Source organism: Gasterosteus aculeatus, chromosome X, assembly GCF_964276395.1.
Source record: "Gasterosteus aculeatus chromosome X, fGasAcu3.hap1.1, whole genome shotgun sequence".
NCBI lineage: Eukaryota > Metazoa > Chordata > Actinopteri > Perciformes > Gasterosteidae > Gasterosteus > Gasterosteus aculeatus.
This window is the reverse complement of record NC_135698.1, coordinates 9,740,469-9,765,837: the sequence shown is the minus strand read 5'-3', so window position 1 is coordinate 9,765,837 and position 25,369 is coordinate 9,740,469. Positions and strand designations below refer to the sequence as shown.

Here is a 25,369-nt window from a genome sequence, read left to right as displayed (position 1 = left end):
AGTTGATGCCCAAAGGTGCTTTTAATTGTACTAGTTTCATTTTTGTTAAAAGTAAAGCAATGGAGAATCTTTAAGTAAACCATCGTTGGTGGTGTTTTTTTTAGATTTTAGTGCACATTGCTCTCTATTTGTGTGTGTGTGTGTGTGTGTGTGTGTACATATACATGACATGTGTGTTGAGGGGGAGAAGGATACGGGTTAGTGGGCAGTGAGTAGTGGGTCAAGTATGCCAGGAATGTTCCCTTTACAAGCCACCATTTAATTGGTCGGGAGATCAGACGGCCGGGATGAAACACTAGACACAAACCCACCCTGAGTGCACCACCCAGCAAGGTTATTGTACTGTATGAGAATGTTTTTCACTTCTTATACAAAGACTGACAGCAGAATGTGACTATATATCCTGATCTACTTTTGAACTTCTGAGAACTTTCAACATGTTCTCTGTTTCTTTGCACTCTTCTTGTTTGCTCCTCTGGTCAGCGTTAAGCTGAAGTTCTTATTAGGAGGACGTGATGAATGAGCGGAGAGGGTTGTGATATCTTCTTCAAGGACGTTGTTAAGTGAGCTACCGGAGGGGCTTCGGTTTGTGGGACAGTCTCTACCAGACTGCTTGGTTTCATAGCCTCTGTCTTCCTGTTGGGACACTACAGTGTGACCGTTTCTCGCAAGTGGAACAACTAGGCTTAAACTGGACTGAATTTAGGTTTGCTTTACTATATTATATATATATATATATATATATATATATATATATATATATATATAATACAAGCCTGTATATAATGCACTACACAGAACACGCATCCCACAAACTTTTAACAGATTCAAAACGCCAACGCACTGTATATAACTCTAGGATTTGGCTGGGATGAAGCTCACCACCACGGTCAACAGCACTACTCTGAAGTCTCTCAGTTTGCTCTGGAGCTTCGGCTGGCTCGCTGTTTTACCTCAGGCCTCACACGCCCTCTTCTGGTCATACGAGAGAACTGCCGTGCACGGATGTCAATGCACGTTCCGTACACTAAGGTTTATACTAATGTTACTGTATTTATACGCATAGATATACGTTGCATCCACAGGGGTGGCAGGTAGACTAATGATAAGTAAACCAACTAGAAGCTGTTGTGGCGTAATTATTGAAACCACTAACAAATGAAGCTAAACTATTGACCACGTCTGTGTGTGGTTTCAAGTGGTTTTTGCTTTTTGCGAGCGATGTGCAAGCAATATTTTGAGAAAATGTATTATATTGTATTAATTGTATTAATATATTGTATTATAAATGTATTATATTTTTGTAGAGTTTTCACAGAGAGGGACCTGATTTCAGAACTTTTAGCAATTGCAATACACTGTAAACAGATGTGTTGCGACAGTGACAGATGGCAGCAAGTGTGTCAAATGATTCGCTCAGTGCTGGAATGCGGTGCAGCACATAACGTGATGGGTAACAGCTGATGCTGCCGGTTCACGCACGTTTTCTGCTTCACCAAATCAATGTAGAGACCGATGTAAGTCCAGTCAGGCCTATTCATTTAGAAAAATGAAATGGGCTAATGAAGCGGGATGCTTCCAACCGCATAATCACACAAACGCAAACCAGCGTTGACAGTATAAGTACTATATATAATGGGGACAAAATAATGAGTTTACCTTGTAGATGATTGATTTGGCATTAAGGAAAAACAGCTCAATAGTGGCATTGTCCTTCAGGTAAGATATACTCTCTATGTAGAACCTGAAGAGAGCAGGAGAACACATTTCAATCAGGAAAGGGGACAAATACATTAGTTGACCTTAAGTTCTATGAAAAACAGTGAGGTTTATCGTGTATATGTTCATCATGAATTCAAATAACACACTGATAATACAGGAGAATGAGTCAAACATGAAGGACAGAAATAATGCAATGACAAAAGTAACCAGAGGGGGGCGCTTCATACCAAAAACTGATCCCAAAAACCAACATCCTTTCACTTCCCATTAAACCAATTCCCTCTCTCACCAGGGTGGCTGGCAATGATCCATTATTAGTTTGTTAGTGTGAGCACATTCCACAACATGAACACACACACACACACACACACACACACACACACAGATTGAATGTGCACGTGATGCACTTCACACATGGTTTGCCTCCCTGCATCATCAGCAGTGCGTCGTGATTCCACAGGCACAATCCTTACACACTGGAGAGAGAAGCACAGTAACCCACTTCTGGCAGAGCGTCGAGGAGGAAGCGAACATAATAATGCCTCCTAAATTTAGCTCATGAATGCATGCTGAGCGGGAGGGGAGCTACCGATGGTGCGCTAGGAGGCTGCTCATCTCTGTGGGAAATGTACATCAAAACATGAACACGTTAAAAACCACGAGTGAGTGTGTAAAATGGGACCTGAGCACATATTCCTGGGAACACACGTGACTAAATGTGTTGATTTGTGTGCTTTGTAGGGATTGGAGGAGGATCAATATCGGGGTGGCGTAAATCGCGTTACCAATTGAGCCGCAGGAGGGAAGGATTGGAGCCTTGTCGATATTCAGTGGGAACATTTAATTAAAGCCACAGCGTTGATGAGCCAGCACAGCAGCAAGCGTGCAAAAAGGCACCCACTGAATCAGCAGTAGGTGGGCATCTGCTTAGCATTCATTGGGGAACTAAAGCATAACACAAACACCACATACGCATGCAAATACATGACGTGCATGCACCTGCACATGAAGACACGCGCCCACACACACACACACAAATAAAGATTGAGCTCATGACAAAAATTTAAAATTGATCATAGATTCAGGCTTGACATTTGGGCTGACAGTTGTTCCATTATATTCCTGAATCTGCACACGTGTGTACGGGCGTCCTAGAAATAGGGTTGGATGTGCGCGCGCGCGTGTGTGTGTGTGTGTAGGCAGAGGTGTGACATTTGGATAGATTGAGGTTAGCAATTAGACTGAACTGCGAGCAAAAAACGGTGTCAAAGTTCACAGTCACCGCACACCCAACATTACATCCTCAAACCCCTATTAGTCTATGTAAATAAACACACAGAGACTCCCACCCAGAGCATCGCGTGACTCCAGATAAAGAGGAATGCTCACCGCGAGGGTCAACGTAGCTTGAGTATATAGTGCGTTTGGCCAATATGGCAGTAAAACACCAATCTGCACATCTTTTGAATGTATCACAATGCACAATAACACCAGTGTTTATTAAAAGCGGGTGAACAATAAGTCTATTTGCTAACAATCAGATTTTGCTTTACAGTCACCGCTTTGTGTCACGACGGGTTGTGTCATGAATGTCGCCCTGGAAGTGAGTACTCGATGACATTGTGTAGCAGCGTTAATGTGCGTCAACGTTGCTATGTTTGCTCCTAACCGAGGCTCAGTCCCTCGGGTACATTTGACATCATAGAGATGTGTGAGGGCCGCAGCACAACAGTGGTCCCAAAACAAAGGCCTGGCTTTCCCTTCCGGGCTCTAATTGAATGTGTGGGTGTGTGTATTTGTGTGTGTGTGTGTGTGTGTGTGAGAGAGTGCTAGTATTTTGGGAGAGTGGTTTGAGAAGTGCAGTGCATTTTGCTTTGAGATTAAAAAAAGATTGGAAAAATGTATTTTCAGGTCTGGTGTCTTTTGTCTTTCTTTTTCAATAGCCTACTGAAGACACAACAGCCACATGTACACAGACACACAAACACACACACACACGATCCAGTGCGTCAGGAGCGTCTCGGATATCAGTGGGGCCATTGTGCGAGCGGTGCAAAGGGGCTGGGAGAGCAGCGTGGGATTGGAGGGGTATTTCATAACCCTGCCTACAGGTCATAGAAGACTCGGCGATGACGCCGCCACAGCAAGGAGAGCTCGCCGCGGCGCACCTGCCTCTTCATTGGTTGAGTCCAGCACCGCAAGGGGTTAGGAGTTAGAAGAAATGACAGGGCTCGAGTTTGTAGGGGATGGAGCCGTATTTGCATGCAGCAAATACTGAGGCAGGAGCTAATCACCAGGGTCGGAGTCATTTCATAGCGTGAGCATAAACACACACACACATCTTTCTGTCTATCGTCCACGCACACACACACTCACAGGCCGTACACTGTGTGAGTGAGCAAGGTGACTCATTTAATGAAGAAGGACTCACCTGACACAGAAGTAGAGGACAATAGGACCAGACTTCTTGGGGAACTCGTGTTCCAACACCCTTCGGTCCAACTGAAGCCAACTAAAATGGCCCCTGGTGACACAAAACCACACAGAAATGAACTTGTGTTTTTTGGCATGTCTGAATAGCACTGAAACGTCATATAAAAGCACTGAACCTTTTTTATCGAGCCTCCCTTCTTTTCTTTTCCTGTTACAACCCCCCCCCCCTCCTTTCTCTAACCCTCTCTTCTCTCTGTCTCCCTCAAACAGAAGGGACAAACTGCAGAGACAGCTTGTCACCCTGGTAACCCTGCATGGTCTCCCGAGCAACGGAACATCTCTCTCAACCCCCCCCCCCCCCCCTTCTGTCGCTGTCTCTTTCCCCCCCGAGCCCCTTTGACCACCGAGCGGTCGGAGCCGCGTCCCCGGGCACAAGCAACAAATCTACACATCACAGAATGACTGCAGGGCTGCAGACTATGGCTACAGTACGCTTCCCAGCCATGGAAATGCCACAGAGCAGAGGCCATCAGTGGGCCCGTGAGATAAAACAAAGAGAAAAAACAAAGGCCCTGGCAATGTTTGCCTGTATGCAAATCCCTTGTATCTTTGCATGACTAGTTCTGGACAATGCCGGAGGTGCTTCTGTCTTCATTAGGTCACCGAACGCAATAACACAAGTTAGAAGTTCATTTTTGCTTCTTGTCCCAATCCTTCTCACATGTATGACTTTGTGATCCATCGGTAGGCCATCATAACATCCATCATAACATCCCTGTAATACACGAGTCTAACGTGAGATTCATCATTTAATCTGAAGGTAGAAATCTACTTTTACTGTAAAACTGTGAGCTGGATATGTTTTCTTGTTAGCCATTTAAAAGAAACATAAATAAATAAACAATACATTTTGTTAGATGAAAACCACACATTTAAAATTATGTACAGGAAACTGGAGTTTTCATACCGCTGATTTTGATAACAGTGCAGCGTTTTGCTAATGTTAACTATGTATTTTTGACATTTTATCTCTTTGACATTGATGTCTTTTCTTTTAAATACACGAGTCAATACAATTCAAATACCATTTGTCCTGAAGTTGCAAATGAATCCTGTTTTTTAAGAAAGTTATTTGACAAGACCTGCGGAAACATATTAAAGGCACAAATATTTTGAATGAATCAAATCAAAGCAGAAACCAATTAAATGCGTTTTGGCTTTTGTTAAGTAGTTGAAAACTTAAACCATGCTTAAAACTCACAACTCACAATTTCAGTATTTCATCTTTGGCATTTCTCACTACAACTATTTGTATGGTCATTGACAGTTGGAGATTCATACGTTTTATAAGATTAAAGAAACACACAAACACGCTCACTTTACTGTGTTTACGAGCACAACTAGTGGCATCTGAACTTTGCCTGATGTCGGCTTCTAGCACAATTTGTCCCACGTATTGTTCCAGAAACTAAGTACACAAACAGTTAGCTATGACGTTATGGGGAAGTACTGAAAAACCCAATCCAATACACCATGCGCTGGAACTGCATTGCTGTTTCAAAGTGACTTACGTTTCGTCCGTGTATGCAATTCCAAAGTACTCCTTCTCCTTGAGGTTGAAGTGAGAGGCCACAAGGTCCAACAAGTCCTTCGCCATCAGCTTGGGCTGCAGGGGCACAGAAACATTAGTATCGCTCCGCTTGTGTTTTATTCATAAACTTGTGTAACAGTTTATCCCGCTGACGTTTAATTAGAGCAAGTACATCTGTCTGTACAGCGTTATGTTAATGTTGTCTATCGGCCATTGATCTGCTGCAATGACTAAGCATTCTGACAAACAACGGGGGAAAGAGCAAGAGAGGAGGAGACAAATGAGAAAGAGAAAGTGCAAGAAAGATGGATGTAGTGAGTGGATGCTGCTGACGGTGCAGATACCCCTGCCCTTCCGCCCCCTCCCTCCATCCCTCTTTCCTTCCTTCCTTTTCCGCCCGTCTGACCCAAACCTGCAGAGTCATGGCTCTGGGCCCAACCACTGTATTGTATGCAGGGGACGGCAGCTAGCACAAGAGCTTTCTGTCTAGTTCGTACTGTGGAATACTGTCCGAGCTGTACATGACGATCACCTGCAACAGAATCAGATCAACAGAAACTCGCAGCATGCAGAGCATCTTCAAGCCAGGCAGCAGCCAGGGACTGCTGGGGCTGGTTTGAGTCATCCTGAGCAACAGCGGGCTCCACCCTGAGGTTAACCGTGGGCGTCGCCTCTCCGCCCACGTGGTCATCGCACACGTGCACCCATCTGCACGTACGTGTTCACTTAAAAGCCTGATGCAGGACATCCAAGGATCCCGCTTATAAAACAGGAGGGGACGCACGTGCCCATGAGGGATACACACACACACACACACACGTGTCATAGTGCGCATGCTGAGGTCCTGTATTACCTACTCAGTGTACCTACAACTACCTCTACAACTTCAGTGACAGAAGCTACTGAGAGCTATTTAAAGACAAGAAGGTGATGTCATGCACACAGCCGGCACGCACGCAGACACACACGCACAATATCACAAACACACACGTACACAACTCCAATGACCTAGATCTCCTATAAGCACGGCGCCTACAGTGATCCTGCTACAGAAAAGGGCTCTGGAGAGAATAGGAGTGAGGGATGCTAACATGTAGGCCGATTGTAGCTCAGAGTCCTTTGCATCCTATTTCTGTTTCAGAAAAGGAGACCAACAAAACCCTGCAGCATTGGGACATGGGACCCACACTACTACATAAGGTAACATGGAGGTCACCGTTAAAAGAAAAGTTTCAATCGCATCTTTGCATTAAGAATGATACACTTACTTGTACATTGTTTATTCATACTATGTTTGTTGTGTAGTTCAGGTATTTATATATCTGACCTTAACTATGTATCCAAGTCCTGAAAATTTGTAAAATGCTACAATGTGCTCTTTCGTTTCTCCGAATTGGTCGAGCGGCACAAGATCCGTTTGAAGTGCTTGAAAACGTTCTAGACGTGCAAATTGCCGGCCTGGAAGCAGGCTGTCTTTACAGCATTAGCAGTAATACGTGTTTTGGACGTGTCTGAGACACACACAGCCGTGGTCTCTCATTACCCGACAGCATGCAACTGCCTTAGCAACAATATCAATTAAACAAGATCCGTGCCTCTACAGCAAAGATACGGGGACCGAAACACACGGACAAATAAGAGAATAAGGAGATGAAATGATGTTCTAGATACACAGATGAACATCTGAAGAAAAAAACGAAAGAAAAAAAAAAGGACCACTCTAAGGTTAAGCTGAGCTTCTTGTCTCACCATTGTTATGAATAACGAGCAGACTGTAAAAATCACGTGGGCTGCGTTGGACGGCATAATTGAGTTTGGCTCACCGCTTCCAGGCAAACACACACACACACACACACATCCGGACGCTAGGGCTTATCTGTGAGACGGCAGATATCTAACGGATGTGTAATAATGTTGTGGAAGGTACCAACGGCGATACGGACAGTGAATGACAGGTAATATAGCAAGTTATATTGCAAACGGAACCCAAACAATAACTGGCACACACTCCAGATACACACGGCAATTGCAGACCTGTACGAATACACAAATATCCACAAAAACACACCACGGACCCATCCGTCAGACAGACAGGCTGTGCGCCGGCTTAGGCAGCATTCCTGCTAATGGACATTCAGCCCGTGCCGTCCTCGGCGGTAATGACCAATAATTAACAGCACAAGAGCTACAGGGAGGAGTGAGGAGGAGAGACGTGCCGACGCAAACTCACAGGGAAGTGACAAACACACAACAGTAGGTCACCTGCCTTATTGGCAGCCAGCGCGGCCCAATTTCTGCAAACAGCAAGTCAGGGCCCTCGACAACTTTAGGACTGCGCAGATTTATGGGACGCCAACGCCAATAAACGCCGACTTAGGGAAAAGGGTTTAGCCTGACATGTTTGCAGAGTGGTGCTCTTTAGCATCTCACCAGTGAAACAGAGAAATGGCGCTTTATTGCATCGCAATGGAAGGGCAAAACTCTTGCACGGATGACTGCAACACCCCCGTTCACTCTTCAACATACCCCACTCTGGCCTTAGGGAGCGACAGCCATACCAGTGACCTATATTTTTCCATTCAGCAGCGAGTTTGGTGGTTAACTTCAATCTTTACAGCCCGCTCAATAGGGTTGCCGGCCTTCTGGCACATAGTTCCCTGCCAATGAGGTGTAGCCCCCATGAACAGACCACCGAGGACACACCAGCACCACCACAGGCTGGAAGCAGGGGATGAGGAAGAGGGGGGAAAAATGGTGAATGGCACCTGTGGGATTAAACAGCCGGTGGATGTTACGAGTCAGTGACAGAGCGGATATCCAGAGCCTCTGAGAGGTCAGCTGGACGACGCGCTACAGGAACTTGACTAAAAGCCTCAGCGGCACCGACTTCACCGCCTCTGCTGTTTAGAGATCAGAGGGAGCAAAGAAATGTCCGAATATTTACACTGCTCATGAATTATGATCACCCTTTCAAGAAATTCCCTTTTTCCGTCGTGACGGATTGCTTCTTAGTTCACTGGAAAACTAAGAATAACATTGTAATTCTCTGTGGGTGCAAAAACCCGCTTCCTGGCCTCTTGTCCATCTGCCCAACGCAGACGAGCCTGGACAGACGGTGAGAGAAAAATAGACACAAGGTTCCTGATTTATAGGACTAGGGTTTGTTAATAACATCCCGTGCTAGTTTGCTCTCTTGCTCATACCATTGCCAAACTGTAAAAACACGTTTTGGTTACATCGTGCATATTATGTAATAAGAAAAACAATTTCAGAGTCTTCAAGTGTCTGTGATATTCCAACAGAAATGACTGTAACTTACTACTGTTTGTATTAGACTACAAGTGTCTGTTTGTAATAGCCTTTCTTTGAAAGCCAAGAGGAGGATGGATGAAATACTGAGGCGCTGCCGCTTGACTTGGGGAGACAGAGAGAGAGAGAGAGAGAGAGAGAGAGAGTGGAAGAGGGGCAGAAAGAAGGACCAATTTTAAAGAAAGGATCAGTTCTGGCAGAGTAATCAAATCAGAAAGTCAGCAGATTCATCTTCAGCCTTCATTTTCATCTCTCTATTCCCGCCCCTTTAGTGTCCTCGCCCGTCTCTCCATTCCTGAGCTGTCGTCCCGCTTTCCTCTCTCCATCGAAACCTCCCGCCTCTGTCCTTCTATTCCGCAGCTGTCCTTTTCCCGGACAATTGCCTTCTTTTGCCTCGGTCTCTTTTTGGGTTACGGTCAGACCCGAAGTGTCCTAAGGGAGGTTAGCGAGAGCGGACGGAGCCTCTACAGGAAAATTCTTCAAACCACGAGAGACGTCTTTTAGATGATGCAAGAGAATGTCATCAACAAACAATGAAGACAAAGAGGAAGAGTGGTAATGGGCAATATTTAAAAGCCCCCCAAAGTATCCCCCCTGGGTATAGAATGGAAAGCAGACCACAGCAGATCTACGAGAGGTAAAAGGCAAACTAAAAGGGGAAGGGGCTTCGGACGGCAAACAATGGAGGCCGTGGGCGATGATGGCGTTGGGACGTTACTTCAGGAAAGCCCTGCAGGGGAGGGAGGTGGGGGGGTGGGGGGGGTTGAAGGCTGAAAGTGTGTGGGAGATGGGGGGGGGGGGGGGGGCAGCAGGCTGCTTTGTTTTTCCTGGACAGGATGAAGCACTGTCAATTACACAGATACAGTTGAAGGGTAAGAGGGGACGTTTCCAATTACAGAAACAGTTGATGTCTTGTGTCAGATGATTTGGGGCATTTCTGAGGCATTCTGGGAAGACGCGAGCGATGGGGGATGAAAGATGAGCAGCGGGGCAGTGAGGAAATGGGAGTTTCTGTTTGGGACATTATAGGGACTGGACTCTGCATTGGGGTGCGCAGGCTGTACAGGGAGAGTAAATAAGGGCACGGCATCGCTGTGCGGCCTTGTGCTTGTGTGTGCGCGCGCGCGCGTGTGTGTGTGCATTTTATGAAGAGATCAGGTGAGCATCAAGAAAGCGCAAAGTCACCTACTGCTGACCAAATGTCGCTCGGTCAGCAGCAATCGATTCCCTTGGGACGAAAGGCCTCCCTTCTCGCTCGCTGGGAGGAAATCAGAGTCCGCAAAGGGGGAAGGAAGAAAGAGCAAGAGATGGCAGAAGGAAGAGAGACTCACCTGTACAAGGAGCTCCAGCTTCCTGTCGTCCAGGAGATGGACCTGACATCGCCTGCCCTCTGTCATCTGGGAAGAAAGAAGGACAAAGAGACGCTTGTTTAGATCTAGTTCGCAGCAATAGGAGCGGGGGGTTCAAATGGGTCTCCACGTTGCCAATAATACAAAACGTTACTTAGATCTCTATTTAACATGCCATGTGCTTTATGGGAAGTACATGTGTGTGTTTCTCAGTGAAGATTTTACAAGGTTAGAGGATCTAACTACGAGGCCAATAGAGAAAACGCCCCGACCTCATTTGACATTTCTAACGTTCTTCCTTGACCGGATGTCCAGCAGGAAATTTGTTTTGGACTAATGGGTCACAACTTGTGAAACGTCCAATGTTCCCCCGTGTGTCGGCCTGCTTTGTGGATTCAAGGCCGGCCGAACAGAGCTGCAAAGAAATGAGAATATCCATGTGCCAAATCCAGGAGTAAACACCGGGCAGGTGCGATGCTGACACAGTCACTGGTGGGAAACATGCATCACATTTCACACCAGCTGAGAAGCCAAACCAAACCTTTATGAATGTTTGCTGCGAGGTGATGCAGGTGAGCACAGGACTAAGGTTTACAAATTCACAGACGTGGAATCTCTCGACCGTTTTTTTTTTGCAGGAAGCGTGGACCTTGAGGAACACAAACACTCCCTGGCTCCTCCCACACTTCCCTCACATCTGGGAGACGGGGAGGGACACCAGGGGGGGGAAGGGGGGGGGGAGATGTGCGTGGGTGTGTGGAGCGAAAAAGGGGGCAGAAACATTCTTATTGTTAAACTTTTTGATTTGAGAACTCAACACATTGGCCACCTCGTGCACTTTAGCGAGGGCGTGTCCACGGCGACGCACACGCACTTTCTCGCCGCTCGTGCCAGCTGGCGTCCAGGTGGCACTTCGGAGGTGAGAGTTTCGCAGAGAGCTGAAGATACCGGAGAACGAGAGGGAGAAAAGTGACAGAAATGTGTCCCAACACTCATCTGTGTGTGAACTCTGATCGCCAGAGTGTGTGTGTGTGTGTGTGTGTGTGTGTGTGTGTGTGTGTGTGTGTGCGGCTTCTAGCTACTTCGAAAGGCTCGGCTTACCCTCCCACTCCCCATTGATCTCTTGTGGTTTGAGGGACCGGGTGCACCTGTGCACACAATGGCTGATGCACACACACACACACTGCTTTCATCTCACACCCTCCTGTCATGGCAGAGCATTGCCTTTCCAAAACGTTCCATCTCGATACTGAATACAGTGATTGTAATACCTGCCATCACAATGGTTAATGTGAAGGGTAGAATAACAACCCAGAGATGTCTGGCGTCTCAAACGTTGGTGCAAAGTTATCAGACTTGTGTGCAAATATCTCAATCCTGTGGCTCAACCAATCTTTGATTGGCCTTCAGCCTTTCAGCCTTGACATGTAGCAGCGAGCACTTTACAAACCAAACCAGTCTTACTTTAGTCTACAGAATAATTTAAACTGCAATGCAGATCTTACACACACACACACACACACACACGCACGCACGCACTCACTGGCCTCTACGGAGGACACCTGGGAATAGTACAAACCCCGACGTCAAGGTAACAAATCACTGCCTCGAGGCCACAATTAGGCGCCCGATCTGGCAGAGACAGACGCTTATTGCTTCTAGTCATAAACTTCACTTTGTGGTATTGGACACGCGCTACTGAGCTGCTTTCCGCCGTGACGCCGAATGTAATAAAAGTTTCTATGAATAGCTTCTTGCCATTACACTGTCTTGAAAATGAGAAAGAAGCGTGGAATATGTATATATATATATATATATATATATTAGTTCATGTCCTTTGCTGGGGGCCTTTTCGCCACAACAAATGACCCGCATATGCGCATATTGACAGTGATGAGTGTAGTAAACATTAACATTACAAACGCAGCCATGGAGTAAAGACAGAAACACATGGCATTCATGGTGCGCGTAACCCACTGGCTGAACCAGTACAGTCAGCTTTCAGATTAAAGGCATGAACACGAAGAGCCAGGCAGCCAGTGGTGTGGTTTTCTTTTGTTGTAAACGTTGCGTTGTGTCGCCGCAGCGGACGGACGGACGGACGGACACACACACACACACACACACACACACACACACACACACACACACACACACACACACACACACACACACACACACGCGACAGAGAGGCACGCGCGAACCAGCCGCTCGTCGGTGACGTCGTTGAACGTTATCACTAGTTAGTGAGTAAGTTACCTTGCAAACAAACGCTCTCCGCGAGGCTCCCACGCGCGCCCGGAAAACAAGAAAATAATAACAATAATAACAAAAATAGTAAAGGTTAATTCCAGAAAGAAACGAGTCTCGTCACTGCCAGAAGATCGTCAAAAAACGAGCTTTCCCCCGGCCGGCCGAGGCGAGGAGGCACATCGGTATCCATGTCGGTGACCATTAGTAGCTCCTATCCTCACACGCGCACGCGCGATTAACGGCGACGGCGGAGCGTTTTCTTCTCCCTCTTTTTTTCCTCCTTCTTCTCCTCCTTCTCCCCCCCCCCCGAGGCCGGCTGCTCTCCCTCCCTCCCGAAAGCTGGGAGCTTCTCACGGGGCTAGTCCACGGTCGACCGACACCTCCCACGGGTCCCTCCTCCTCCTCCTCTTCCTCCTCTTCCTCCGCCAACGGCTCCGCGCGGGGAAAACGTGCGCGAAAAAGAGGGGCTGGCGGGCGAGCGGGAGGACGCGGCGTGAAGGGGTTCCGGTCCGCCCTCCGCTCGCCGGTTACGGGTCTCGCTGTCACCGGAGGTGTCTCGGAAAAGCACGGGGAATAATGGAAGCAAGATGTGGGGGCGGGATGAGAAGGGGGGGGGGGGGTTCTGCAGCAGCTCAGAACCATGAGGAACTGCAGACTTGTCTCTCTCTCTCCCCCCCTTTCTCCCTCTCTCCGTGCACGCGCTGATGGTCTGCGTTTAAAGACGAGCGATGCACCGCTGATACATAACAATGAGCAGTGGTGTCAGTCCTCATTAAACCAGCTGTACCCTCAGAAATGCGGGCTTTGGGAGGGAGAAAGAGCCCCCCCACCTCTCCAAAAAAGACCCTTTACCTCACTTGTGTCACTGTGGAAATATGCCAAGCCATTTATTTTTTATTTTTGATAGGTTTCCATAGGACCTGGACATGTTAAATGGTGACATCCCAAGTGGTGGTCCGCCTCTCGCTGTCTCTCCGGCTCGTCACTTCCGGTCTGCACTTTTAAAAAACACAGATCTTCTTGTTCCCCGGTTTGAATTGCTTGAATGATTTCTGGCATTCAGTCCTACTGCAGCCGTTGGACCGACTTGTTTTTTTTCTTTTCGTGTGTGACCTAAATTGGGCACCTGTGTTCAAATTGAGCAGCAGCCGTTAAAACAGAGTTTTTAAGGTCAGTCCAGTTTTAGGTACCATAAATAGATACTGGGGAGGGCTGCTCGTATGCCCAGTGTCAATACGGCCTTTGAGTAAGGCTGGTCTTCCTTCTATCGCTGTGTTATAACATTCAACAGTGATCCCTATGAAAACAGCGCGAGGTTCATGTACGGCACCTTCCGCTTAACTGTCAACATCAGGGACGCTTGGCCATTTGTTTTCTGTTTTCGGAACTTTAACTTAAACCCTTCAGGGTAATACAATTCACTCTGTCCTGACTTCCATAACCAGCCTGCAGTTGCACTCATATACAAATATGACAGGCAGTTAATGATCTTCAATCTGCATGATTCATTGGAAACCTCTTCCCAGACATTACGCTATACAGAGATGCTATAAAATCAAATGGTTTTGGCTCCAACCGCTTTGTCGCACCATAGTTTATGCCGCAGGTCGAAAATTCAGCTTAGGTCTGCCGAAAGGAGAAAGTGTGTAGAAAGTCACACGAGAAACAAAGGGGGGTGCATTCTGGTTATTTCTGGCCTGCTCCAGACACGGGAAACTGGCCCGTCCAACTTAAACATCTCCAGATGATTCTTTCCTTGGCTTTAATACGTGCACCCGTCCCTCTTTGGCTTTCCCCGGTCACATACATATCTCCCTTGATTAGTTACATCCTCGTCTGGCTATCACAAGGGCCCCGTTGTTTGACCAATGCAAGGGAGAGAGGGGGGGTGGGGGGGGGGGGGGGGGGGGGGGGGCAGAGAAGGGGCCAGTGGGGGAATAGAGCTGACAGAGATTGAAAAGGAGGGTCGACATTTTTTTTTTTGCAGTAGCCTTAACAGTTGAACTACATGCTGAGGATTGTTACTGCTTGTGATGGATGTTAGGAGCTCCAGAGAAGCCGAACGAGGGGGGGGAGGCGGATTCACTGAGCAGAGGGAAGGAAGCAAGGCAGGAAGTAACAATAAAAAAAAAAAAAAGCTGTGATTTAGTGAGCCTCTCCGTCCCGTGCTCTCGTCCCTCAACTTCCCCACACGTGCTCACCTCCCAGTGACCCGCACGCCGCGTTTCCACGGAGCACGAGGTGAGGGACACTAAAAGGTGCGCCACATCTGGGCCCTGACGGACCCTCGTTACGGAGCCAGTGGGCTTCGATTGTACCGCCGAGGTGTGGTCCCAATGAGGTGCTGACCCAGTGAAGGGTGAAGGATCTGGATGGGTACGGTGGGTTTAACAGGCAGGTATCAGAGTCGGGTTGTTAGGGTCGGGCAGGAGAACAGGGTCGATGGTCTGCGTTGGAAAAGGGTAACCCGTATTGGTGGAATGTGATATAAACAGTGCCGAGCGGTTAATTGAAGCAAGATGGAGAATCTCTTTAACCCTGTGGGACGCTGCGGTAGGCAGTGAAGACTGACACACACACACACACACACACACACACACTCTCCATGCTCTCCCTCTCTTGCTCCGTCTGTCTTTGTCTGGATCTCTTTCATATTTACTGAGACTAAACAAACGCACGCCGTTAAACACGTCAATTTGAGAGCGAGCGCGGTCTGACACAAGCCGTCCCACGGTGATTCACGGCGCTGAGATCACTCTCGTAATCACGGCCGTCAGCTTTGACGTAACGGCGTCTGGCGTGTGAGGCGCAGGTTAGATTACGGCACAAGACTCGGGGCAAAAAAAAACGCGCCGTGTTCCGCAGTTTTCTGTTGAATGGGTTATCGAAAATCTGATGGGAAAAATAATAGCAGGGCCAAATCCATCTTGTCCATTCGGCGCCTCGGAGCAGAGCGAGACGGCGCAGGGAGGGTCACGGAAAGGAGGCCAGGAATGTCTCGAGAAACGACTGACCGAGAGAGGGATCTGTTTTGTTTGTTCAAGTGTGTATATGTGTGTGTCTGTGGGCTCCACCCTCGCAGCCCGGTGGTGACTTCTGGGACTGAAATGTGGTTCCAGTTAGGGCGTTTTTTTTCTTCTTCGTTAAATCAGAAACACACTGGCACTTCAAACAAACTGGAGATATTTCTACCGCCAACTCTGATTTGTTGCCGTTTTACTGCGAATTTCCAGACTTCACCAACAATATCTCTCATCTTGAGATGTTCCCCCCCTTCTTTTTTTTTTTTTTTCTACAAAAAGGAGCACAACAGTCTCTAAAACGTGTTCCGATGGAGATGCTGTGAGTTTCAGACACTCCGTAGGCAGGAAGGAGGCTCTCCAAATGATATGCAAAATATTACCCAAATCGCTGGCCAATGTTTTTTCACTTTGCGACAGATAAAGAATGGCCATGTTGTGTGTTAGAGAAAAATAAACGAAACGGGTTGACGATAATAAGGCCGGTAGCTTCCATGTCCTATCGGTACAGTCCATTTCAATGTTTTGTAGTCATAACACGAACAACGCCAGCATGTGCCTGGAAAAATTCTTTATGGTCTGAAATGCTCGTTTTCACATATTCCCACTTATCACATTGTCGTAAATGTAGTGTAATCTTGTGCTGCAAAACCTGTAACCTGTAATCCATTTAATAGACTGCTATTGGACCCGTCCACCCCGCTGAGCCACTGGTTTAATGCTCACATCCGTCCTCTGAGCTCATTTGTTTCCCTTCTCTTCCTCACAAAACATATCGCATGACTTTGTTTCTGTAAGTTCTGTATGTTCAATTCCATATATATATATATATATATATATATATATAGCTGATACAGAAAGCTCCAAACCCACGTCTCCCTTGACGACATCCAAACAAATAACAGCCTTTCACGGGCATCGGTGCGGTGATGCTGCGCCACAGTGTGTCGGTTCGAGAGCAGGTCACCGCCGGGCCACCGGCGTGTTGCATGTTTCGTGTTCCTCAAAAACATTGATGGGGATGAGCTGCATTCAAAATAGTCAAAACGGATTATTCCACTTTGCCTCTTTTGCAAAAGGAAGGACAAGCTGCCTTTCTCCAACTGGTCACGACTCCCTCGCTTTCGGTCTCTGCCTTTTCTCGTCGGCGTTGTTCTTTATTGACCCGGTTTGGACATTCCTTAAATTCCATTCCTAAAGGAAGCAGTTGGTTGACAAAGCCATTATAAGAAAGACGTTTTCCGTGTTCTGTGCCTCTGAAACCGTGGTTTTGGATGAAATGGACCCGAGTTGATTGGGTAACTGAAGTAGCCTCAGAGGACAGAGGACAAAGCATTAGGAGAGCAAGAGGGGGGGGCAGAGCGCCAACAGCCCTACGAGAGGAGCACAGAGGTTCAGGACAGTATGGATGATGTCATGTCTTCATCGATGTTGATCTTCAAGGATTGAGGTTATCTGTGTGTGTGTGTGTGTGTGTGTGTGTGTGTGTGTGTGTGTGTGTGTGTGTGTGTGTGTGTGCGCACCTGAGCCTTTCCCACGACATGGATCTTTTACCCATACACCTTCATCTATAATTTACACAGTGAGAAATCACTGTAGACCTTACTGACCCCGTGTTTACTGATCCTCCCGTCGATGCACAAAGGGAGACAGAGTGACGTAGAACGGGGTATTTGGTTTTGCGCAGCTAACAGTATCCAACTTTACAGACTGTGTGTGTAAACCAATGGAGCCTTGTTGATTGATGAATCTTCATCCTTGACCGCTCTATATCTCCCCGCTGCTGCTGCTGCTTCTTCTTCTTCTTTCGCTATCTCATTAACAAATAAACAGACACACACATCACACACACACACAATCATTGCTTGTGGCCTTAACTCAAGGACACTGTGTACTGCAGAGAGGTTGAACTCAGTGGCTTCCATCCGCTGTCCTGGGACTGGATAGAATACCAAACACTCTAATCATTTAGCAGGGCTGAATATTAAACAGTCCTATCTGCAAATTCCTATGTGTGTGTTTGTGTGTATGTGTGGGTCTGTGTCACAGTCCTAATATATTCCGCCATCCGATACGTGCACCATGAGCCAGAACAGCGGGGGAGAGGAGAGAGGGTTTCGGGTTAAATACGGCCAAATCCTCTCTCTTCTTTGCTAATTTTGCCCTTGTCTGCGTCTGTGTGTGTGTGTGTGTGAGAGAGGGAAAAGGGGGGAGGGTGAAGGAGTAGGGGGGGTCGTCCATCAGGGGCTACAAAGACCAGGCTAATTACAGAGACAGCCATAGAACAACATTATTCAAGGCACCGGCTTTAGGAGGTGAGCTTCCTTCCAAAGAATAACGCTTCGATTTTAAAAGCACTTACTTCTTAAGCTCAGAGGCATGAACACAACCTGCACCATCAAAACACACACAGACACAGACACGTTCGACCAGCCTCATTCCCCCTCCCCCCCAACCTGGGATGCCTCCTCGGGTGACACCGGACGGTCCATGGGCGCAAGAACAGGATCCGGACAGATGCATATAGCGAGACACAAGCCCACACTTCAGCAGTGGAGACAGCAAGAGATTCACAGAGGGAGAGACGGAAAAGGGCAAAGCAGACAGGAGCGACAGAAAAGTGAAGGAAACAGAAGCTGTGGACAGATAAGCGCAGACGACGTGAACACGCTGCGGCCTCAGACCTTTCTCTCATCTTCCCCCAGGACGAATTCTGAAGCTTTCTACCGAGGGATCAGAGCAGTTGAAAAGGAGCGACGTGTCCCTCCACAGGCTCCGTCCTGGTGCCTGTCTGGCTGCTCTCCACTGCGCTCTGCAGTCGGGATTTATCCCTCCATTGCTTTGGCTCAATGGGACTGTGCTCCATTACTACACACTTGATTCCTCTGAGCCGGGGTAATGAAAAATGACCCAGCTCATCTGCAGGGAGAGCCCTTTGGCAACTGTGTGTGTGTGTGTGTGTGTGTGTGTGTGTGTGTTCGTGAGCGCAATTCCTCTTTTCCAAAGGGAATCCCATCATTGTAAAGATATTGAATGTTTTCCATTTGGCCATTTCGCCTCGGCAGGAGCCAGAATCTGAAGGTAGGAGGGGGAAAGCTTTTGCTCAATAAATAAAAACGCCCGATCAATCGTGTTGCACGGCTACAGACGAAAACTCTTACACAAACACAAATACACAAACACCAACCCAGCCAACCTAGTTGCACGGCCTATGTGAGCATGCGCATGGTCGGAGGTCATTTGCCTAAAAAATGTGAATGCACTAAAAAAAAATATTGAGCGGATTCTTCCGGTTTCAAATCTTTAAATGACGACGGATATAACGTATCAAACACAACAGTGGCTGACCATGCTTTCCCCCAAAAAACAATGGAAATTCGATGACTAAGCCCGCCCCCCTACGAACATGCATGCATCATTTTTCTTACTCATGTGACCTTAAAAATAAACATTTCTATTGTGAAACACGCTGTAGTCAGATTATGATGGCTAAGAAGAGGTTCTTGTGGTCAACTGTGAGGTTGTGAAACCTTTAGGTTCAAGCCTCTGTTCGGTAAACATGTGGACGTATAATAATATCCATCCAAACAACAGGATCTGTGAGTCCCTGAGACGGATTTCCTCAGATATTCACCAGATTCCCCTTGTAATCCGTCAGGATTACCGTTCTACACTCAGGCCTTAACCTCTGAATTTAAAACATCATAAGCCCTTATATCCCCGTCACCAGGGCCACAGTTAAACCGATCACTTCAGTCAATACAGGAGGACCACCTCCAAAACCCTCCCATCGTGGTCGCTCCGGACACTCAGCTGTCACTCCGACACGCTTAGAAGATTTAGAGGGAAATCAGCCCGATGTCTAAAAATAGGCCGCTGAACCGTTGCCCAATAAATCACCAGCAAGATATTGTGTGTTTTATCATCACAACATCTACGACATGGCAACTGATATCTGGGAAAGTTCATATTTGGCAATCCTTTTGAAAACCATCACAAACACCGTCACTGGGTCTTATGCCACGTGGGATTTCCCAGATTATATTCATTTTGTGCCTGAAATTGGAGAATCGGGGCGGCCTTTTGGGAACCGTCTGGTGGGCGTGTGGGCACGCAAACGCCTGTAATTAAAATCAAGCGAGAGGCCGTCTAATCAAGCAGCGGCCGTATTCACACATCACCAGAGGCGTTAGATTCCAGCTGGGGGGCTAAGAGGCTTATGGTGCACAGTCAGTAAATAACTTTGCCCACGGGGGGGGGCGTTGTGCTTTAAATATTTATCGGGTAACAAAGCTTCCAAAATATGACCAAGAGCTTCAATGTGAATATATGAATGACAGGACACAATTTGGAAGGTGATGTTGGTGAGTAAAATGGTCCCCCCCCCCCCCCCCATCTCTGCAGGGATCTCTCCCATCAACCAGTCTGGCCCCCTCCTCCCTTTCACACACATTCACACTCACACAGTTGGTATTTGATAAACCTGGGAATGGAGCAGTGGAAATGTTTTCCAGACCAACTATGCAAATATGTCCTTATCCCCGGGGAGACACTGTAAACGGCTTCAACCACCAACAGAATCTGCACGTGTGTGTGTGTGTGTGTGTGTGTTTGTGTTTGTCGGTGTGCGCCTATGAAGATAAATCAAACACAAACAGCCCTCTGGTTGGTTGCAAACAAATTTGAAAATTAAAAAGGAAAATGGTATAAACAAAGCTGTGGAAAATTGGAAACAATGTCTTTTCTGGCCCCTCCAGTCACCAAACTGTCTGTCGGTTCTGGGAAAATATTTTCTCATGTACAGATCTTGAGTTTGGCAACGAGCGCAAAGATGGCTGCCAGACAGGAATAGCGATCAAAATTCTTCAGTAGGAAGTCCCAAGTTCAACTCCAACCTCCATCCAACGATGTCTTGGCCAAAACAACAAGGAAAGATGGAAAAGGATGGTAATTAGTGAGGACACTAATTACCATCCTGGATATTTGCCTTTCTGTCAGCCTTCTAGTATTTTTTGACATCTGCTTCTGATGAATGCGGTCTGAAATGGAGAACAAATGGATGATGCATTGAACATGAGAGCAGAGGGTCCGAGTACAATCAGGTCCCAATCCGGGGGAGCTGCTGCAACTCATTGTCGACTTCTCTTCCAACAAGACTCCACGGTTTGCCGGAGCACAATCGATCCGGCTCCTAATTGTGTATCCTGGTTGTTTCAGACCTGTGCTGCCGTGTCTCTGCTTAGTATCATAAATGGAGTGGGACTCGTCAGGGGCAAAGGAATATGATCAGTGGCAGCGCTGCTCCTCACAGGAAACAGGAGCAGATGAGCTCACTGGGAGTAAACTGGCCTGGGTTTCATCCCTAAATATGATGCAGTGGAGCCTACAAGCGAGCAGCAGGGGCTTTTAATGAAACAGATGGGACACAATGCAATATTTTAAATATGTATACAACTTTTCAGTGGAACTGCGTTGCTAGGAAACAGGATCAAAGTGAACTTGACACGGCGGAGAACCCGCTTCCTGCCAGACGCTGATATTTGCAAGTGCAATAACAGGAAATGAACTAGGTCTATGTAGGATACAAGGATGTTGAACACACTCAGGAAGAGTTTCGCTTAACAAGATGTCACTTCACATTTTTAAGAACCATCAATTTGTTTCTCAAAAATGCGATGTGGGATCTTGTTAAGCAAAACTCTTCCTGAGTGTGTTCAACATCCTTGTATCCAGACTTGTATGTTGCAGGGCTGTGATGAGGTAAATAAGGACATTCTTGCAACTCAGGGGCCGTCCAGGCACCTGTGATCACTGCAGCCCCTGCGTCCTCCTCATGCCGGATATCCTGCTTTCAGGATGGGAGCAAAGGAGAAGAATGGGGGCCGGCAGGAAAAGAAGGAAATCCGTGTGACTGGAAAGCAAATTAAGAAACGAGTCACCCGGAGAACACCGTCTAACGGCACAGCAGAGTCTGCTGCACTGCCCTCTCGCGCCCAACGGCCCCATTTAAAAAAAAGGGGTCATACCACCAGAGGAAAATGTGTGACTGGAGGCTGTTGAGTCAACATCGCTCCGTCTGATCATAAGTGCGAACACGCCTCCGCCTTCTCTCGCGGGCCGCGGAATAAGTGTTTGCGTGAGCAAACAACGCGTCGGCTGCAGGCTACTGCAACGCCGCGGCTCACTCCGTCCACCGAGTGCTGCCCCACATGACCACCTCCACGTCTGCGTCCTGAATAAGGTGGCAGCGGCTTGATGGAGAAGGGACTGTTGAGTCCTCTCTCTGTAGGTCTCCTCCGTCGACCAGCTGTACGAGGCTGGGTTCGTCACGAACAACGATAGATGAAGCCTGGCAGCGAGGCAGTGATCCAGGGATGTCCCCGTCCCGCCGCCTCACACACTGACCCCTCCATGCTTCCTCACTATTTCAACTCCCTCCGACATTAACAGCTGCAGCTGGGTTTAACCGTGTCTCAGTGTGGCCTCCGTCAGATGCCTCTCTGAACCAGGAGGGGGTGATAGGGATGGCTTTGTCTCAGGGAGCTCTGGTATGTTGTTTCGGTTTCCTCTGATTGTTTTGCCCTCCATCAGGATGCTTAAACCTGTGAGCCCCTATAAAAACACATCTGAAGGCGAAAGATAACAGTCCAGTTTATCCCCCTCTTGAGAATAAAGGAATCAGAGCAAAAGGACATAAAAAGGTACACAGTGTGTGCGTCTTTGTGCTGTGCGGTACAGTGTGTGCTTGTTGTTATGTAGCAAAAGCCTAAAGAGCGTCTCTCTGTGCGCCTGTTTGGTTCGTCGTGGTGCTGCCAGCTGCATTCAAGGCAGGTGAGACGCCCGAGGAATACTAATGGCTCCGTGAAAGGCCCGAGTACCCAAACGGACACGGTGACAAGAATACTGATCGACCGTTTTGCTGAATCACATCCAGACAAACACAAAGCCCAAAAGACATCTTTTATGACATCGTTTTGATTAAAACAATTCAAATTATTCATTTTCATGCAAAAACTGGTTTGTGCTCGCCAGAGTGCAAAGGCGTGCGAGGCGAGGGACGCACGGTTATCGACCAGACCGCCCATAATACAGCGTCTGTGTGTGTTTAGTGTTCAGCATCCCTCGCTCACTTATCCATAGAAACAGCTTAGTTACCGGCTCCTCTTTAGTGACCCTAGCAACACACCCTTCTGTTAAGGGTCTGCATCCTGAGAGGAAAAGAATGTAAAACAACAATGTCAAACACAACAGCGTTTCCAGAACCTGGCAGGAAAACTCTCCCTGCGCACCTGTTGTGAAACTATGTCAGCATGTGTCCCGGTTCAGTGGCAGAAACACTGCAAACACATCCAACCCAGTTCTGTCTTTTTAGAAAAAGAGTTTAAAAAAGGAACAAATCAGTCGTGTTTAACCCTGCCACTGTCTCTGGTCCTCGGCTCAAGGACATACCTTTTTTTTAATGCATGTGAGGAGCAGCCTACCTGGTAGAAAGGCCTTAAGACACACCTGTGTGTGTGCAGGAGATGCCTGGGTGCTGGAAGGTTCCTGGCGTGCCCGCGGAGGCGTCGCAGGGCCGTTGAGGTGAGAGTCCACAGCAGACCCTGCCGAGTACAGGCGGCGTCGTCTAGGCCGATCAAGACGGCCTCCATTACAACCCCCCCCCCCCCGACCCCAAGCTCTCTGTGACGAAGGACTCCAGAGGCAGTGTGGCAGTGGGATTTGATATCAATGAGATATCCACATCACATCAAACCTCGTTTGCACTGGCGAGCCGATCGAAGCCACAAAAGGCCAATGGCGGTGGGGAGTAATTAGCCTTCACTGTCTTCTAGAGGCCACTAAGCTCTAGCAGATAATAAGTGTGTCATCTCCAGAGGGAAAGTCCGTCCTCTTAGTCTCTCTGGGATCCAAGTGGTCCAACGTCTACCCGAGGTCAAGCCCTGCTGGTCCGTCCGTCCCAGTCCCACATAGCCGGCGGTCCCCGCTGACTCTCTCGTTTCCCCTCTCGCTTTTCTTTCCCACTGAAGCAAAGTACACTGCGTCCGTCGGTCCGTACGCCACAAACACAAACATTCCCACTAAGGAAATGCAGCTGGCCTCTTAGGCTCCCCGAACGCTGGGTGTTTTTTTTAAAGCGATACGCGCACTCACACTGCAGCTCACACGGAGAGAAACCAGTCCAGTGGCGCAGAGACGGCCCTCGTCCCCTCGCGCTGTCTCGCTTTGTTAGGAGGCTGCACACGTCCTCACACACCTGGTCAGCAGGGACGCTTTCAGCCAATCAGATGCTTGTGATCATAGATAATGTTGATATTTGGTCTCCAAGCTAACAGCATGATACTGTGCAACAGCACCGGGACTGTGTCCAGAATTGTTTTTTTTTAAAAAGCAGAATATTGAACCAGCTGTCTCCGGGCTGAAGTGTCCTGACCCGAACTGTCCTCCAAAAGAGCCAAGAATTTGAATTTGAATTTGACTTATCTGCTGCGCTCTCCAAACTCACACATTGACCTTTGCGCACAGAACGCTCAAATATGATTGATTACGTGCAACTTGTTCATTGGAGATAAAAATAAAAAAATGTAAACCAAACTTACATTTGCAACCATGGCCACATGGAGGCAATACAACCCCCACATGCGACCCTGTGCCAAGCATTCAATCTGTGTGTGTGTGTGTGTGTGTGTGTCTCCTTGCCAGTCTGTGAGAAACTCTTGGCGTAACAACACTGCTGAAAAAATACAGCTCACATGATCAATGTCCTTTGTATTGTGTGTGATATTGAATACAAATTGACTACTTCTTCCATTTCCAGCAGCCTGTTGTTGATATTCTGTGTCTCTAAAGGATTTTCTACATGTCAGTCTGGACATTTGAAGGAAAAAAAAAAAGCTAAAATGGTTTTATACGACCAAATTTAATTATTTTTTTCCCCCACTTTCCTCAGGAAAGCCTTGATCAATAGAGAATTCAATAGCTCGGTGTTCTACAGTAACTCGGCCTTCCTACCAAACCCAACCTGACTGTGGATTAAATGGTCTTTTGTAGCCCACTTTGATTCATGGGGGGTTCATCGATGCAAGAGGTCACTTCACTACTGCTGTGTGTGTGTGTGTGTGTGTGTGTGTGTGTGTGTGTGTGTGTGTGTGTGTGCATACAAATTGTTCCATGGTGCTTAAACCATTTTTTGTTACTGAATATAACATGAACATAAGTCAATTTCTGCCTCTGGCCTTCATCAAATATAGTGCATTAAGTAAATATTAACAATTGCATTTTTTCCTTCTCTTTTTTTGTGAAACTTCGTTTTGGCTCATTGCACACAAATCCTATAATAATACCACCATAATGCAATAAACTTGAATCTTTCAAAAAGTACTTTGCTTCACCAACCACTGTCTCCGAGACCCCCCTTTGTCCACAGCGCCGGTTCTCCCTTCTCTCAGTGTCGGGGCCTCGCCGTGCGTCCTCAGTGTTGTCTTGAAAAGCCTGTGTGAGGAATGTGTGGCATTCCTCACACAGCGTGGATTTTCCTAAATGAATCGGGGCTCGGCCGGAGCTGCGCGTTCACCTCTCTGCCGCTGGAGTTTATGAGGGGTGTAAATATTTGTTGGTGTAGGGAGGGAGGGGTATGTTCGGCATGACTGTCCCCCGTTCCCATGATTCCATGTGTGAGCGACGTCCCGCTGAAT

The 25,369-nt window shown here is 47.5% G+C and overlaps 1 protein-coding gene across 20 annotated transcripts in view; it reads right to left on the bottom strand.

The window, feature by feature from the left end:
- LOC120808763 (FERM domain-containing protein 4A) overlaps positions 1-25,369 on the bottom strand; it is an 85,874-nt gene that overhangs the window by 18,260 nt on the left and 42,245 nt on the right. For 11 of the 20 annotated variants that reach the window (XM_078082644.1, XM_078082645.1, XM_078082643.1 and 8 more), the window contains exons 2-5: positions 10,387-10,452; positions 5,727-5,821; positions 4,154-4,246; positions 1,660-1,744 (exon numbers count right to left, since the gene is read on the bottom strand). In XM_078082644.1, the coding sequence (XP_077938770.1) occupies positions 1,660-1,744; positions 4,154-4,246; positions 5,727-5,821; positions 10,387-10,452 (339 nt within the window). Of the gene's footprint in view, positions 1-1,659; positions 1,745-4,153; positions 4,247-5,726; positions 5,822-10,386; positions 10,453-12,663; positions 13,085-23,158; positions 23,342-25,369 lie in introns of those variants that run through there. The other 9 variants (XM_040161900.2, XM_040161889.2, XM_078082636.1 and 6 more) reach the window with 2 other exon arrangements.